The 14,846-nt window shown below is 42.2% G+C and overlaps 1 protein-coding gene across 1 annotated transcript; it reads left to right on the forward strand.

The window, feature by feature from the left end:
• The first annotated feature begins 2,714 nt into the window (after nucleotides 1-2,714).
• On the forward strand, nucleotides 2,715-7,044 carry LOC106887341 (ovalbumin-related protein Y-like). The gene is made up of 7 exons (XM_014940800.1): nucleotides 2,715-2,882; nucleotides 3,519-3,569; nucleotides 4,168-4,296; nucleotides 5,069-5,186; nucleotides 5,421-5,563; nucleotides 5,852-6,007; nucleotides 6,643-7,044. The coding sequence occupies exons 1-7, from the start codon at nucleotides 2,715-2,717 to the stop codon at nucleotides 7,042-7,044; spliced, it is 1,167 nt and encodes a 388-aa protein (XP_014796286.1).
• The last annotated feature ends 7,802 nt before the right edge of the window (nucleotides 7,045-14,846 follow it).

Genomic DNA, 14,846 nt, shown 5'->3' on the forward strand with positions numbered 1-14,846 from the left:
TGAAAAACTGTGCTCTTTGAAATGCTACGTCTGTGGTCTTCTACAACGCAGGCTGTAAGTGGCACCAGGAAACTGCATTAAAGTTTTTGCAGAATAATCTATTTCAATATTATTAAATTTGGCAACTAATATCTGAAAAGCATGCTCTTTCTCAAGTTCCTTAGTAACAGAAGTTTCTCCATTCCTCTGCAAGAGCTAAGGATTCTGGTGGGAAGAAAGACTAGTGATATTGGTAGTCTAGCCAAGAACAGGAGAGAGAAAAGTTGCAATAAGTATAGTGTGGGCATATCACAGCAAGCAGTCCTGCGTATGCTCATCTTACCAAATTCTTTGAGTTCACAGAATGGTGATTCTGAGAGTGATCGTACCTGTCAGTACTCATTACAAAGGAATAATATGGAAATTAACTGAAAATTCTCTAGAGGCACTCTGCAAGACTGAATTTCTCATATTTTTGTTTTATTTGCACTAGCCATGCTGCACTATGTGCTGTGATAACCAAATCATACTTACTATTCAAGTTCCAAGGAATAGCTTTTATCATTATTTTTGCTTCAGCCATTTCAGTATGCTCCTTCCTTTTCTGCAAGGTTTCATACCCTATGATGAATGAATCTTTCATTCTGGAGATTTTTGGGTAAAATCCTCTAATTCAGGCTTTATTTATTTATTTATTTATTTAAAAGAATGGAATTATTCCAAGTAAAACTGCATGTCTGACATTGAGCTCCATCCATCACTTTATTTAGTAAACACAGAACAGGCAGTTTGGGGTGTGTCACAAAATTACACAAGATATATTTCAAGGAGTTCAGCAAGTCTGCCCCAAGTACAGCTGAGAAGCTGTACTGTTGCCTTCACAGGTGAACCTGATAAGGTAAGCATTTCTTTCAATTATGAATTAAGTTTAAATTTGCAATTAAAAAAAAATTATCTCTCACAAAACTTAAAAAAGACAGATGAAGCCTCATGCTTGTGACCTGATTAAAGGATGCCTTCTGAGGAAACCTCATCTCACCTTCAGATGTGTTTTACATTATTTTACTCTTTCACATTCTGCCATTCATAAAGTATTTGATTGTATGAACTAAAGCTTTGTTTACTAACTATTCCATGTCAAACAGCTGGTGATATGTTATGACAGCCTTTCTTCCTTCTTCCTCTATCCCTTCAAATTTTAATTTAGACTTAAAAGACAAAATTGAATGTGTTGAAATTAAAGAGGATGCAATTAAAGCTTTATGCAGGGTTTATGGAAGATAGTCTCTGAATGAAATTAACGAAGGCAGCATGTTCAGGTGACCCCAGCATAGTGCAGCTCTGTATTATCTTTAATAATTACATTTTAAAATTATTTCTTTTTAAATTATTTCTATTTTTATCTGAATTATTTCTAATAATAATAATAAATCTACCTTATATCACCTATATAAGTGGTTCAAGTTAGAAAGAGATTGAGCATCCATTCTAGCAGGAACACAGCTAGATGCACTGTTCAAATTATTCCACATTAAGAGATGACTGTCACACGCATGCCTTGATTCCATAGGGACTGTGACATATATTGTAGAGTATTCTGCATTTTGATATCTGGCAGCCACAAAGTTTGCACTGCTTGAAGATTCCCAAGAGCTCTCTGGATGCAAATGGGGAAATTCCACCCTACCAAGGTTCTCTCTGTTTGTGTCAACACATGGGAAGTTATAGATAAACACTATACTGCTGCATTAGACTTTACAGTACTGTATTTTCTACTCTATGTTGTCTTCTTACTAAAAAATCCTTCCCTTCAGTGTTAGATGAAATGCTAAGTGCTGAAACCACAGGGAAAAATTTACAAAAATGTCAGAAAAAAATATTTAAATATTGAAAATGTGAAGGTCTCTGCAAATTAAACACAAGGCTAAACAAGCACTGTCTTATTAAAAGGTTAAGGTGGATTTTCAAAAAGGTGATATAATAAATACTAAAGAACACTTAAACCACAATGAATGGAACATGTACTAGTTATAGATGTTCATTATAAACTGGATTAATTTGATAAATCTCTTGCAGTGTCCATTGCTATGCCTTTATTATTATACTTACAAAAAACCAAAGGTAGCATGGCTAACTTTTGAGACCTCTGATAATGTTGGTGGTGTAATGACCTGGCTTCTATTTACGGTAGGCTGAAATTAAAGTAAATCTAGCAAAACTTATGCTGTTGCTTCAGATTGCACATTGTATACTGGGATTTACTGTAGTTTGGATCATGGAGGGCTGATCTGTAAACTCATCTTAAAAGTAATGTTAAAAACTATAGTGAATAACTTGTTTTGGAGTCTCAAAATAATGAAGATTCTGAGAACAAACCCACATGTGTTTTTTTCCTTAAAAGATAAGACTATAAGTGAGCTTTTTTCAAAATAACTAATATTCTTTGCAACATTTTCAACATATGGTATGCATGTACAGAGAAAGAGAACTCAAGTTTCAGACAAATGAATTATCACCCTATGCATAACTGGTAGCTCTGCAGCTTTTTGATTGCTCATGAATCCAAAAGCATGTCTACCTTTCAAATCCACACCACTGGATTCTGTTTGCTGAAAAAAACCCTGTGAACCAAGTTCACAGGTTCAGGTGCACTGACTTTCTTGCATTACAATGAATATATTTCATGATAATAAGTCAGACTCTTTCTGTTTGCTTTAGATAACACTGATTTCACAATGGGCTCCATCAGTGCAGCAAATGCAGAATTTTCTTTTGATGTATTCAAAGAGCTGAAAGTCCACCATGCCAACGACAACATCTTCTATTCCCCCCTGAGCATCATTTCAGCCCTGGCCATGGTCTATCTGGGAGCAAGAGGTAACACTCAATCTCAGATGGAGAAGGTAAGTTACTTACATGGATGTAAAGTGACCTTGACTTGTGCTTGGTGTTCCTTCTAAGTAACGTCACTGAAATATATATTATCCACTGGTGAGGTTCTCACCTGTTTTAATGCACCAGAAATAAGCCAAAGTCACAAAATGAAGAACTGGATTGAGAATTTTTTAGAGAAACCACCAACGATGTATATTTTTGTTATAAGAGGCAGTTAGTTTTGACTTAGAAAAGTATCTCAAGGACAATAATGAAATGGATTACTAGTCAGCAAGTTTTATATGACTTTTTTTCTAAATTCATCATCTTCCAGTTAATGCATTTTTTTTTTTTTAATGTATAAAAAAGGTAAATCCCAGGAAGAGAGAGAGAATATTATTAGCAGTACATAATATGTAACTCAGTTAATTTCTAGGCATTCACTTAAAAAAATATTACCTAAGCAAAAAGAAGTATTTACAGTTTCTCAGAAGGCCACAGAGGCCATAACCCAGTTGTAAACTCACTTGTAAATTTTTAGTTCATCTATGTTCTCAGCACTTTTTTTTTTCTGAGCCAACATCTTTACCTCCAGCATCGTGTGTAAATCTCTAATTCAGATAATTTTTGAACACGTTTCTAATTTCTGGCATTTTCTCTTGCAGGTTCTTCACTTTGATAACATTACAGGAGTTGGAGACCCTAATGACTCCCAGGTAGAGAAATAACTCGATCTCCCTTTCTGTCCTATTTTCTCCTCAGAACAAAACTAGAACTGTTCTGCTTCTCCTTCTGGCACTTTCAGACCTTGTCAAAAACCATGAAAACGCTCTCAAACCAAGGAGGTTTGTGGAGGGAGGGAAGGAGGGTGTAACTCACCTATTTGTTAAAAACCAGGGAAAGATGGCAGGTTGCACATCTTGCACCAGAACAAGCGATGGTGTTGGGCAGGATTCTTTGGGCACGAGGGTGCTTCCTAGGAAAGTGCTGCTGGGGACAGCATGTGAAAGGGGAGCCAGGGTACAGCAGTCAGACTTGCAGCTGAGAGACTCCAAAGCAGATCAGGAAGATGCTAGGCAGAGAAAAGCTCAGAAGCCTCAGTGACAGGAACTTATCTTGAGAAGGATGATCTTGTCAGTTCAATGCACCATCACCACAGCACCTGCTGTCCCAAAGGTGACAGCCCTATGTCTGTGGAAGAGGACTCAACCGCAGCATGACTCTTACTGATAGGGACAATCCCGTCGCGTCTTATTTCCTAGATAAGATGAAGCTAATGCCACGTATCTTCTTATTTTCATGTCATCATGTCAGTGCGGCACTTCTGAATACCTCCACAATTCATTCAAGAATCTTCTCTCTGACATCACCATGCCAAATGCTACGTACTCACTCAAGATGGCTGAGAGACTCTATATTGAAAAAACATACCCCGTTCTTCCGGTGAGTAGTGCTGTAACCCGACTTCAGCGAGATTCCCCATAAAGGCCCCCATGACTCTCCCTTAGAGAAACACCACCAACAGTAGCCCACTGTCTGTTGATGAAGAGGTGGTTGTGAGGCATGGGGGGAACCCTCCTGTGGCTGTTAGGTGGAGGCCAGGCAAAAGTACAATGGCATAAAATGTAACAACATTGCAAGTCACAGGGAGCGATCAAGACTACTGTTCGCTTGCTAGAAAATGGCTTTTAATGAAAAATGTAACTTTTAAGGGAAATGAAACACATTTTATGACGTGAAAGTATGAAGATTGCCAAATGTAAGATTGAAAGTATGAAATTACCAAATTTTGGTTTTTTCAAAGCCAAATATCAAATCTTCCCAGTAAAAGGAAGCTTTGGTTTTGAAATCTAAGAATGTGAAAATACAGTATGCAAAATAAGAAGCAGGCACGAAGAGAATGAAGCAAACATTGTCTGTCCTTAAAAATGTTTGTTAAAATGGAAGTATTTTGGTAAAACGTAGAAAGTACTTCGAAATCTTAACTTAGAATCCTATCTGAAAAAATTGCCAGACCTAAACATGTGAACTAAGTCTTTCTTCTCCAGCTTTAAGATTCAGTTACAGGAAAACAGCTGCGACTGATGTGTTCAAACAGAAGGGTAAAAGTTCACTGTTCTTTTAACCATTCTGCTTCATTTCACAGTCCTGCATTTCACATTCATACATTTTCAAGTTCCCATCAGTCTGACAGCTGCCATCCTTCTTCTTACAGGAATACTTAAAGTGTGCAAAGAAATTCTACAAAGCGGGACTGGAAGAAGTTAACTTCAAAACAGCTACAGAGGAAGCAAGACAGCTTGTTAATTCCTGGGTGGAGAAAGAAACAAATGGTAAGGACTGAAAAATGAGCAGCAGATATTTTCCTCTACCTACTATAATCTATACTTGTCTTCCACTTCTCATAGAGGAGAAAGTGGGTCAAGCAAAAGCAGGTTTCGTAATGCTATGAACGGTTCCCCCCCCGCCAAAGCGGTACCCTTCACCCCCATACCCTTCACAACAGGCATTTGTGCACACCAGAGGAGATTTATCTTACCACTCTCTGCCCTGCTTCTCTCTTAAAGGACAGATCCAAGATTTCCTTATGTCAGGCTCTGTTGATTTCGATACTGTGCTGGCCCTTGTGAATGCCATTTACTTCAAAGGGATATGGAAGATGGCGTTTAAAGAAGAAGACACTCAGGAAATGCCCTTCAATGTGACAGAGGTAGGAGGGCACAGAGGTTGGAGGGCACGGGCACAGGTTCTGGCCAGGATGGCTGTTGGCTCACAAAGCCAGCAGTCTGGGTGTTACACAACAAGGAGCGTTTGCAATAGCTGTGTCTGATCAGGCTTCCATGACACACCAGCAAGTGAGGAAAATGGGAACACAGCTCATCTTTGAAGACAACATGCTTGAACATCAAGCCCTGTCCCTTTCATAGGGTTTGTACATTTGCCTGCTCAAAGAAAAATTGCTCCCTGGTCATGTTCTCTCATATTTCTGCTTTTGCAGCAAGAAAGCAGACCTGTGCAAATGATGTGTCAAAACAGTACCTTCAAAGTGGCAGCGGTGGCTGCAGAGAAAATGAAGATCCTGGAGCTTCCGTACGCCAGTGGGCAGCTGAGCATGTTGGTGCTGTTGCCTGATGACATCTCTGGCCTGGAGCAGGTAGGGGCCTGGCAAGGGAAGCAGAGGAGTTATCACTTCAGTGGGACTTGCCTACTGGCAGACCTTTTGCTGTCCAGGTACATGGCAGCTGCCCCCACCAGGGCTGTGCTGGGCAGGAGGGGAGCACAAGAGCCCCCCAGGATCAATCAGGAGCTCAGGCAGAGAGTGGCCTCTTAGGAGAGCCTTGGGCTCACCCTCATAAAATGAAGGCACAGGAGCGTAGTGCTGCTGGAGCCCCGCAGAAGAGGATGTACGTACGGGCAGATTTTTCTTTTTTTGTTGAGAGGTTATTTCACCCACCTCCCCACAGAAACTGTGTAGGAAAGGTTGCCAAAATTGATGAGAACTAGGCATTCTTTGCAGCAATCACTCATGTTTTTTTGTGGTTTTTTTTCCCACAAAATGACCACTAAGCATCGGAAACTGGCTGCTTACAAAAATTGCTCTGATTATGTTAGCATTGAATGAAAAATGAAGTTAGATAAGGCATCTTCTTAATAAGATATTGTTGATTGTATCAGTTCTTTTGTGTACACAAAGTAAATGGAAAGAAATATTAACAAGTGGTATAAACACAGCTAGTAAGGCCATCGCAGTCTAGTCTCAGGCATTTCATTCCCTGCCTCTCTTTGCAGCTTGAGAAGAAAATCAGCTTTGAAAAACTTACTGAGTGGACCAGTCCAAATGTGATGGAAAAGAGGAGAGTGAAAGTCTACCTCCCACGCATGAAGATTCAGGAAAAATATAACCTCACATCTGTCTTAACCGCCTTGGGTATGACTGACCTGTTCAGTCCTTCAGCCAATCTGTCTGGCATTTCTTCAGCAGAGACCCTGAAGATGTCTGAGGCCATCCATGGGGCGTACATGGAAGTCAATGAAGAGGGCACTGAGATGGCAGGCTCAGCAGGGGTGATGGGAGACATCAAACATTCCTCTGAGTTGGAAGAGTTTAGGGCTGACCATCCTTTCCTTTTCTTCATCAAACACAACCCAACAAATATCATCCTCTTCTTTGGTAAATATTGTTCCCCTTAAGGAGAAAAAGGGTTGGAAATAATGCATGCCTTGCCCTCAGAAACAGACCCCCCTTACTTTAGTATTATAGTATCTCATCTCTTAAATATTTTCTCCAAGGGAAACGTCTTCAATATCTAGGGAGATATTCTTGAAGAAGCGGGTGACTTTTCTGATTTCCAGGTGCAGGTATTTCTGCTCATGCAGAATCTTGTATTCAAGATTTATATTCAGGATTGAATGAGATTTTCAAGAGGTAGTTGAGGAATATTTCCTATTGTCATAGAATACCCGAGAGACATGGCCAGTGTTTTGATTTCTGGGAGAAATCCTGCCAGTGCTATCGAGAATCTGGTTTCTCTACAGAAGTTCTGTGAAATAAACACAGCTTTCAAAATAATCTGAATAATCCTTTCCATTGAACTCACTGGGCCACCATCCTTGAATTGATGCCTGGAATACTTGCAGATGAAATTCTAAACTTCAGCAAAGCAGTCTTCTTCCAGAAGGCATTTAGACTTCTTTGTGCTGCACATACTATAAGGCTGTGTCTCTTGTTCTGAGGGTCCATACAGAAAGTCTGCCATTTCTTCATAAATCATAATCTCCAAATACAACATCTTCCTGACTGATATAATTTCTCATCTTTGTTTCAGTGACATATCATTGATTTTGTGAATGTCAATTGGTGGTTCTTCTATTTATTCTAATAAAAGCATTGCAAACTAAACATATCATTATCTATTCTGGGTTACCACACCACACAACCTGAAACACGATACAGTGGGTAGTGATTATTGACAGAAGTGGTTTAGACTAGGGTTTAGATCTTCTTTTCGAAACTAGAATGTACCCATACACAAAGTCACTAAACAACTTAAGAATGTTTTTTTTAAATTTTGAGCTTAAGCAAGGTAAACCCTACAGCTCCTATTATTACCTTGAGCTTATCTCCATATAGCACATGTAACTCTTTGAATGTGTCATTGTATTTTCGGATAGTTTGAAGAGATTTCCTCTAAGTATTGTCAGTAAACATATCAAGTTGATGTCTACTAGAGACAAGCTCAAAAATATGAGAAGATTGTTCGTCTTAAAAGGTGGACTGCTTCAGCTCTCTTATACCTACAAGAATCATACAAGGAAATCTTTCTTATTGTCTCTTGATGTGATAGTCCTCTAGAGATGTTGCTTTCTGTTTCACAGTCTTTAGTGGGAAGGTTCTTTAGGTTACAGTTTATCCAATTAAAAAGATTATTAACATTAATTGCCAAGTTAAGCAACCTCCCTTCTACTGGGATAGACATGCAGAACTATAAATTACAGTATCAGTATCTAAAGTGTTTAAAAAGGAGACACATAGTGGTATTTGGAGCTGCCCCAACTATTTTCAAAGTCAGCATTAAATATAACTTGAAATGATGAAGCAACGGGGAAACACTTCTACATAGCTGCTATGAATTCTGCAGAACTGCAAATACTGGTCTTCCCAAGGCAATCATAAAGGATTAGCTACAGTTCAAGTATTCAAGCAAAAAAGTATTTCAAGATATATGACATTTCAAGGTTTTCCTGTGTACATTATGTTCTGCTTCCCTTATAGCCAAAATATAGCTATGACTTAAAAAAAAAAAAAAAAGGCAGGGTTTGTAAAATGTTGTCCTAAAAAGCAGAGTGTGTAAGGTTATTAAACAATTATAAAACTGCTATTAAATTGAAATAAGCAAAGAAATTAACAAATTGAAGAATAAGCAAAGAAATAAGCAAATTGAAATAAGCAAAGAAATGGAGAAAATCAAGGCTGAAATGGTAAGTAACTCCTAGAAGTACACAAGAGAGGTTTTCAAGGCACAGAGTCCACCTAACGTCTTCACTGTGAAACAGAAGCATTTGACTCTTGTTTTAAACTGGTCCATTAGGTGTCACTAGGGATATGAAGCAATGTTTATTACTCTTCTGTAAGTTAGACATCTGTTGAAAACTAGGTTTGGGAGCTTAATGTAGATTCCAATTTTGTGCTTATTTTAAATTTTGTGCAAGCAGGTGATTCTGACCGATATAGTGAAAATGTAGACCAGTGGCACTGTGCTTGGAACCCAGTAATTTTGTAAGAAAAATATAGAAATATTATTTGATGAAAGTGCAGAGGCATCTTAAGATGTCTGTGCCCTGAACAAAAAAATATTATCACAGTCAAATACTGTAGAAGGGAGAGAGCTATTTGTTTTATGAAGGAGAAAACATCCTCTGTGGAGGCTAAAATGAGAGGTGAAAGTGCAGATTCAACAAAGTTGAATGAATCTATTCCTGCCATATTGATAGCTGGGCACAAAACTGTGCCTCTACATTGCTGGTCTGGGCCAGCAGGACGTGCTGTACAGGAGCTGCCGTGGCGAATGTGGCTGCTGCAGCCCCCATGGGGAGCAATTCTGCAAAGAGCAGTAGGGAGGGTGTTACAAAGGGACGAGGGGAGAGCAGCCCTGCTGCTTCTGAGCTCTGAAGACCAGCGAGAGTTTAAAAACATGAATCCCAGTTCCCATGAAGTCCAGGTATTGTCAGATAGTCCTTTCTGTTCCCTGGGAGCTTGACTAAGTTCTACGTCAAGAAATTGCCATCTGTGCATCCACTACACTCCATTTTCACTATGTGCTGTGATGTTTTGGGTACACAGCATTGCAAGGGGATTGTGAAACAAAAAACAGCCACATGCAATCACGTTCTCTTTAATGCTGCGTAGGACAGCATTAGCAGTGCTCTGTCGACTAAGTGTGCCTTTCCTTTTCTTGTCACTTGTGAAATGGATGGAGCTGACATATCTTCTCTGCCCTTTGGGGAATATAATTATCATCTGAGACCATTCCACATTTCTCTGCAAATTTGACTTCCAAGAAAGGCCTACCTTCTCCTAAACAAACGAAATCCATGGCTGAAGGCACAACACTTTGCAGACAATATGCTCTGATCTTAGTCACCAGAGGAAGAGTACTTAGAGAACCACCTAGACTCCAGGGGGTAAGCTATCCTGGGCTCCCAAATGATATATGAGAAAGCACAGCATGCTGAATGCAACTGAAAACTACATATTGGCTAGAAAGGATTTGACAAGGAGCAGTGGTTCAGTTTTCTCTTTCTTGTGGCTAGTGAGCTAAGATTCTTCAATCTGGAAAAGAGGCAGCAGAGAGGGGATTGTCAAGGAGCAGCAGGGGTGAGGCTGCTCAGCAAGGGAAGGGGACAGCAGGTGATGGCAAGGCCAGCAAGGCAGAGGCCTCCCCTGATAAGGTACTCAGTGCTACAGTTCCCAATGCTACTGCAACAGTCCTGTGATTTCCAAACAAGTCTGTAGCGAAGAGGCAGGACAAATCGCAAGCCTGGATGTTTAGTCCATGTGTCAGGGTCCGTAGTGATCCTGACCTGAAGACTGTTGTCCATTGAGGAGTTAATGATCCACATACAAGTTGTCCTGATCAGGCACAGGCATGTGCTGTGCTATGTTATGCTGCACATATCGCTTGGACTCCAGGCCTGTGCTGTGCTGAATGTATCACGTGGCTGCAGGATAAACTTAGAGGGCTAATCGTAATGGAGGAGCCTGTAGACGGCTCTGACTGTCCCCTGGTAATGGTGCTGCTGGCAAATCCATTGTCTTTATCTTGAAGTGGAGATGCATGTTTCTATATAAATATACTTCTTTTTTGACAGTAGAAATGATGAATGGAGTTGTTTATTGCTAAGAACACATCCATAAAAGCTGTAAAGATCACACCACCAGTGAGTGTCTGCATACACGGGATATGCAGTGTACTGTGCCCTGAATAAAGATCCAACCAAAGCTGCACATCTTGGTGTTCCCACCATCTGAAGGGACATTAAATTCTCTCTTCAATCTCCTTTTCCCCTCACATGTTATCTCCAATAAATTGTATTTTAATCAGTTTCTTACTAGTGTCCAAAAGGAACACTTGCAGTGGTGCATTACAGGGTCCAGCTCGGTGACTCTCATGGCGAGGCACAGCCACACAAGGTAGCAAGGACCACAATCAAGAGACTCAGTTTAAATGCTTTTCTCAGGTGAGAGGGATGCCAATGGAGGCATCTCACACCTGTCACCAACAGCACTCTGATTCAAGGCTGGACAATTGCTTCAGATGTGCCTGAGCCCAGGTAGACAAACTCCTAGGAGAGGAATGATGTTCTGAAAACCAGAGGTTTCTGAAGTCCCAGATGATATGGAGACAATGACAGAGATTGACTATTCAGTATATCTTCTGACACAGGAATTTACGGGTATAAAAAGAAGTTAGTAGAAAGCAGTTTAAAAAATGCATATGCAGGTAGCTGCCAGCAAACAGGTAGCTGAATCATGGACCTCATGGTAAAAGGATGCTGGAGATAATAAAATTTTGCATGATTTTAAAGGAAGACAAAACCATGGGAGAGAAATCCACTGAGAGATAATATATATATTAAAAATATATAGAAAATACTACCAGCTATTGAAGTCCCAGGACTGAAAACAGCCAACATTAGGACTCTGACAACATGAACAGCCTCAGCAGAAGCTTTCCCTCACACCCCCTGGGCATAGGACCAGGAGCCTGTATTGGGCACTCGCACCATTTTTGTACTAGGGGTGCTCTTTGTGAGAGGAAGACATGAACTGCCCTCGGCCAGTCACAGTCAGTTGCAGCTGGCCCTGTAATGGACAAAAAGAACTCATTGTATGCCAAATCTTCAGACAGTCAGAGAAGCATGTGGCACCTCTGCTCAAGCATAATTAAGAAAGGGTGGCAGAAGAAATGTGAGAGAGGTGTTTGGAGAAACAAAACAGAGGAAACACATGGAAGGAGATGTCATTGAGAGCACAGCTGAAGGCACGCTCCTGGGAAGAGGTGCTCCATGCCAGAGGAGGCACCTCTGAGGGGCTGCAGCCACAGGCAACCCATGCCAGTGCAATGACACCCCTAAGCGACTGCATCCCACAGATGACTGATGTTGGAGCAAGGACATCCCTGTGGAGCAAACTAGAGCATGGGAAAAAAGTGAGCAGCAACAATTGGCAGATAGAAACAGTTATACACCAACCCCAACCCCAGCCTCTTGCATTGCCTGCTGCTTCACCAAAGGGATTGGGAAGTATTGAGTGTAACAAGAAAGCTGAAACTAGGAAGCAGAGAAGGAGAGTTTTTGGACTGAAGTTGAATGTGGAGAAAGGGGATGAAAGATCTAAGCGCCTGTTTCATAGTTTGTTACTTTGGTTTTTGTCAATACCTGAATCAACAACAAAAAATTAATGTTAATCAGCGAGAAATTATGTGAAACACCCAAGTAAAGTCTGTTGCCTACAACAGAAGCCCATTTCAGTTGCACCTTGGCACTTCAGTCCCTGTCTGAAGTACAATGTAGATGTTTGTCTCTGTGTTTACCTCCTGATGGACCTCAGACCCAAGCCTTGTCTCCATGCCCATCTCTTTTGCTCATAAGTGGGTGGTAGGGCTCTGAGTGCAGTAATAAGCCTTTAATGGTCTTGACCAGCCACACCTGGAGCTTCTATCCACACCTATCAGCCCAAGAGCTCTAAGCTATATCCTGGACCTTCAGTCCCTCTCTGTGCTACATCAGAGGTGTACCAGTCTCCAGTTCAAACACAGCTGTGCCCATGCCTGGTCAAGGACTCCTAGCGTGACCTTGGCCCTGCTTTGTGATCACTGAACCTGAGACTAGCTTTGACGTGTGAATTGACTTCACAGTTTGTCTTTGGACCTGCCTCACAGCTATGACATTGCCTTATGATTTGGACTCTTGGCTGGAGCTGTCTGTGATCTCTGGGCCTGTTCTGCTCAGTCCTGTGGGACTGAGCCCTGACTGGTGAGGCTCCTAGCTGTCGGAGCCCCCTTGCCTCCTGGTTTGTCTTTTCTTGGGGAGAAGATGGCCCTTGCTGCCGCCTGACAGTAAGCTCAGGCCTCCTTGAGTCCTCTGCCAAGCACCGAGGAGTCCGGTCTCTGGTCACACAGGGCCTTGTCCTTACAAAACTTCCCGATCTCCCCACAGCACCCACAGACTCAGGCTCCTGAGTGAACTCCCTTCCACCCAGCCAGACCCTTCTTCTTCCCCAGGTTGTGGCCAATCGTTGGGGTGACCTGACCCCCTCACTCAGCCCCAGGCCTCTCATGCCATGTCACTTTTCAGTCCACTGTCCCTGCCCTCTATGTCCCCTGAAACAGCCACTGAGCCACTCCTGATCCCTGTAAGGGCTCTGTAAGGAGTGAGGACCACCTTGCTCAGAGGAGAGGCTGCTGTGTTGGACCCCTGAGCGTGCTGACAGCCCTTACTGTACCTGACCTCTCATGATGCTTTCCCCATGTGGCCCATGGCCCAGGACCCCACGTCAGCCCCCTGGGGCCATCAGCCCAGTGATGCCACAGCAGGGCCAGTCTCCAGCTCCCCACAGCCCTGCACTGCCCGGCATGGGCCCTCTCAGTCCAAGCTTGCAGGCCGATTTCCTGGCTAGACCTTGGACCTGCCCTGTCACTATGATATTGCCTTATGATCTGAACACTTGGTTGAACGTGGCCACCATTTCAGGGCCTGCCCTGCTTCCCTTGCTCAGGTACCATGGGACTGAGCCCTGGTCAGTGAGGCCCCTACCCCTCCAACTTACATCTCTGCAGATCTCATCCTGTCCCATAGGGAACAACCAGCTCTCACTGCTCCCTCACCCTGGGCTCCCCAGACAGACCCTTGTGCTGGTTCTTCTCTTGCTGTGTCCAGGGCCATTGATGGACCCTCTTACTGGCACTTGACTGTGCCTTCCTCAGGTCAGATTGTGTGGTGTGGCGCCAGTTGGTGGGGGCATTGCTCACCCTGGGGTGACACTTGGTCTAGCTCACTGCCCTCATGGAGCAGCCCTGCTCCTGCTGCTCCTGATAGTCCAGCTAATTTTCCACCCACATTATTGTATGCTTACTCAGTCTATATCTCTCTAATCTAGCTACAAGGATACTCTCAGAGATTATGCTGAAGGCCTTACTAGAGTCAAAGTGTACAAAGTCCTCTGCTCTCCCCTTGTTTATAGAATAAGCCATGCCACCCTAAAGGAAAAGGAGGTTGGTCAGGAGAGATTTGCCCTTAGTAAATCCATGCTGGCTTTCCCCATCACCTTTTATTCCTTCATGTGTCTTGAAATGCTCCCAGGAGGCTTTGCTTCATAGTCTTCTGTAGTGATTTGAACTCAGATAAAATTGTACATCAAGGAGTTAGTGATCTATGTAACAGTTGACACAAGAAGGCACAGGTCTGTGCTGTGCTGAGCATATAGGTTGGCTTCCCATCCTGTGCTGTGCTGCAGGACACCCCTTGGCTGCAGGACAAACTTTGCATGCCAGTCAGAAGCAATGAACTTGTAGGTGGCTCCTAATTGGTATGGATGATTGCACCGTGTCCTTGCATTTACCATAAAGTGACGCAGTGTGTCCGAATGTGAACATCCTTTCGTTTCACAGTAGAAATGAACAGAATTGTTTTCTTTAGAAAATCCTGCAAGAGCTGCAAAGACTGAAGTGTCAGTGAACATCTATCTCCATGAATGGGACCTGCACTACATGCCCTGCCTTGACTGGTGGTCTGTCAAATGCTGCACAATTTGGGTTTTCCTGCATCTGAGGCAATGTAAGATTATCTATACTATCCTCTTTTTCCTTTTAATGCTAGCTGCAATAAATGTTATTTAAAGCAATATCTTATGGAATCCGAGCACCTTTCTTAACACAGATCATAATGAAGACTAGCCCTAGTGCCTTGCAGCAGTGCACTACACCTTTTCAGTG

This window comes from Calidris pugnax, unplaced genomic scaffold (assembly GCF_001431845.1).
Source record: "Calidris pugnax isolate Ruff unplaced genomic scaffold, ASM143184v1 scaffold8, whole genome shotgun sequence".
NCBI classification, from domain to species: domain Eukaryota; kingdom Metazoa; phylum Chordata; class Aves; order Charadriiformes; family Scolopacidae; genus Calidris; species Calidris pugnax.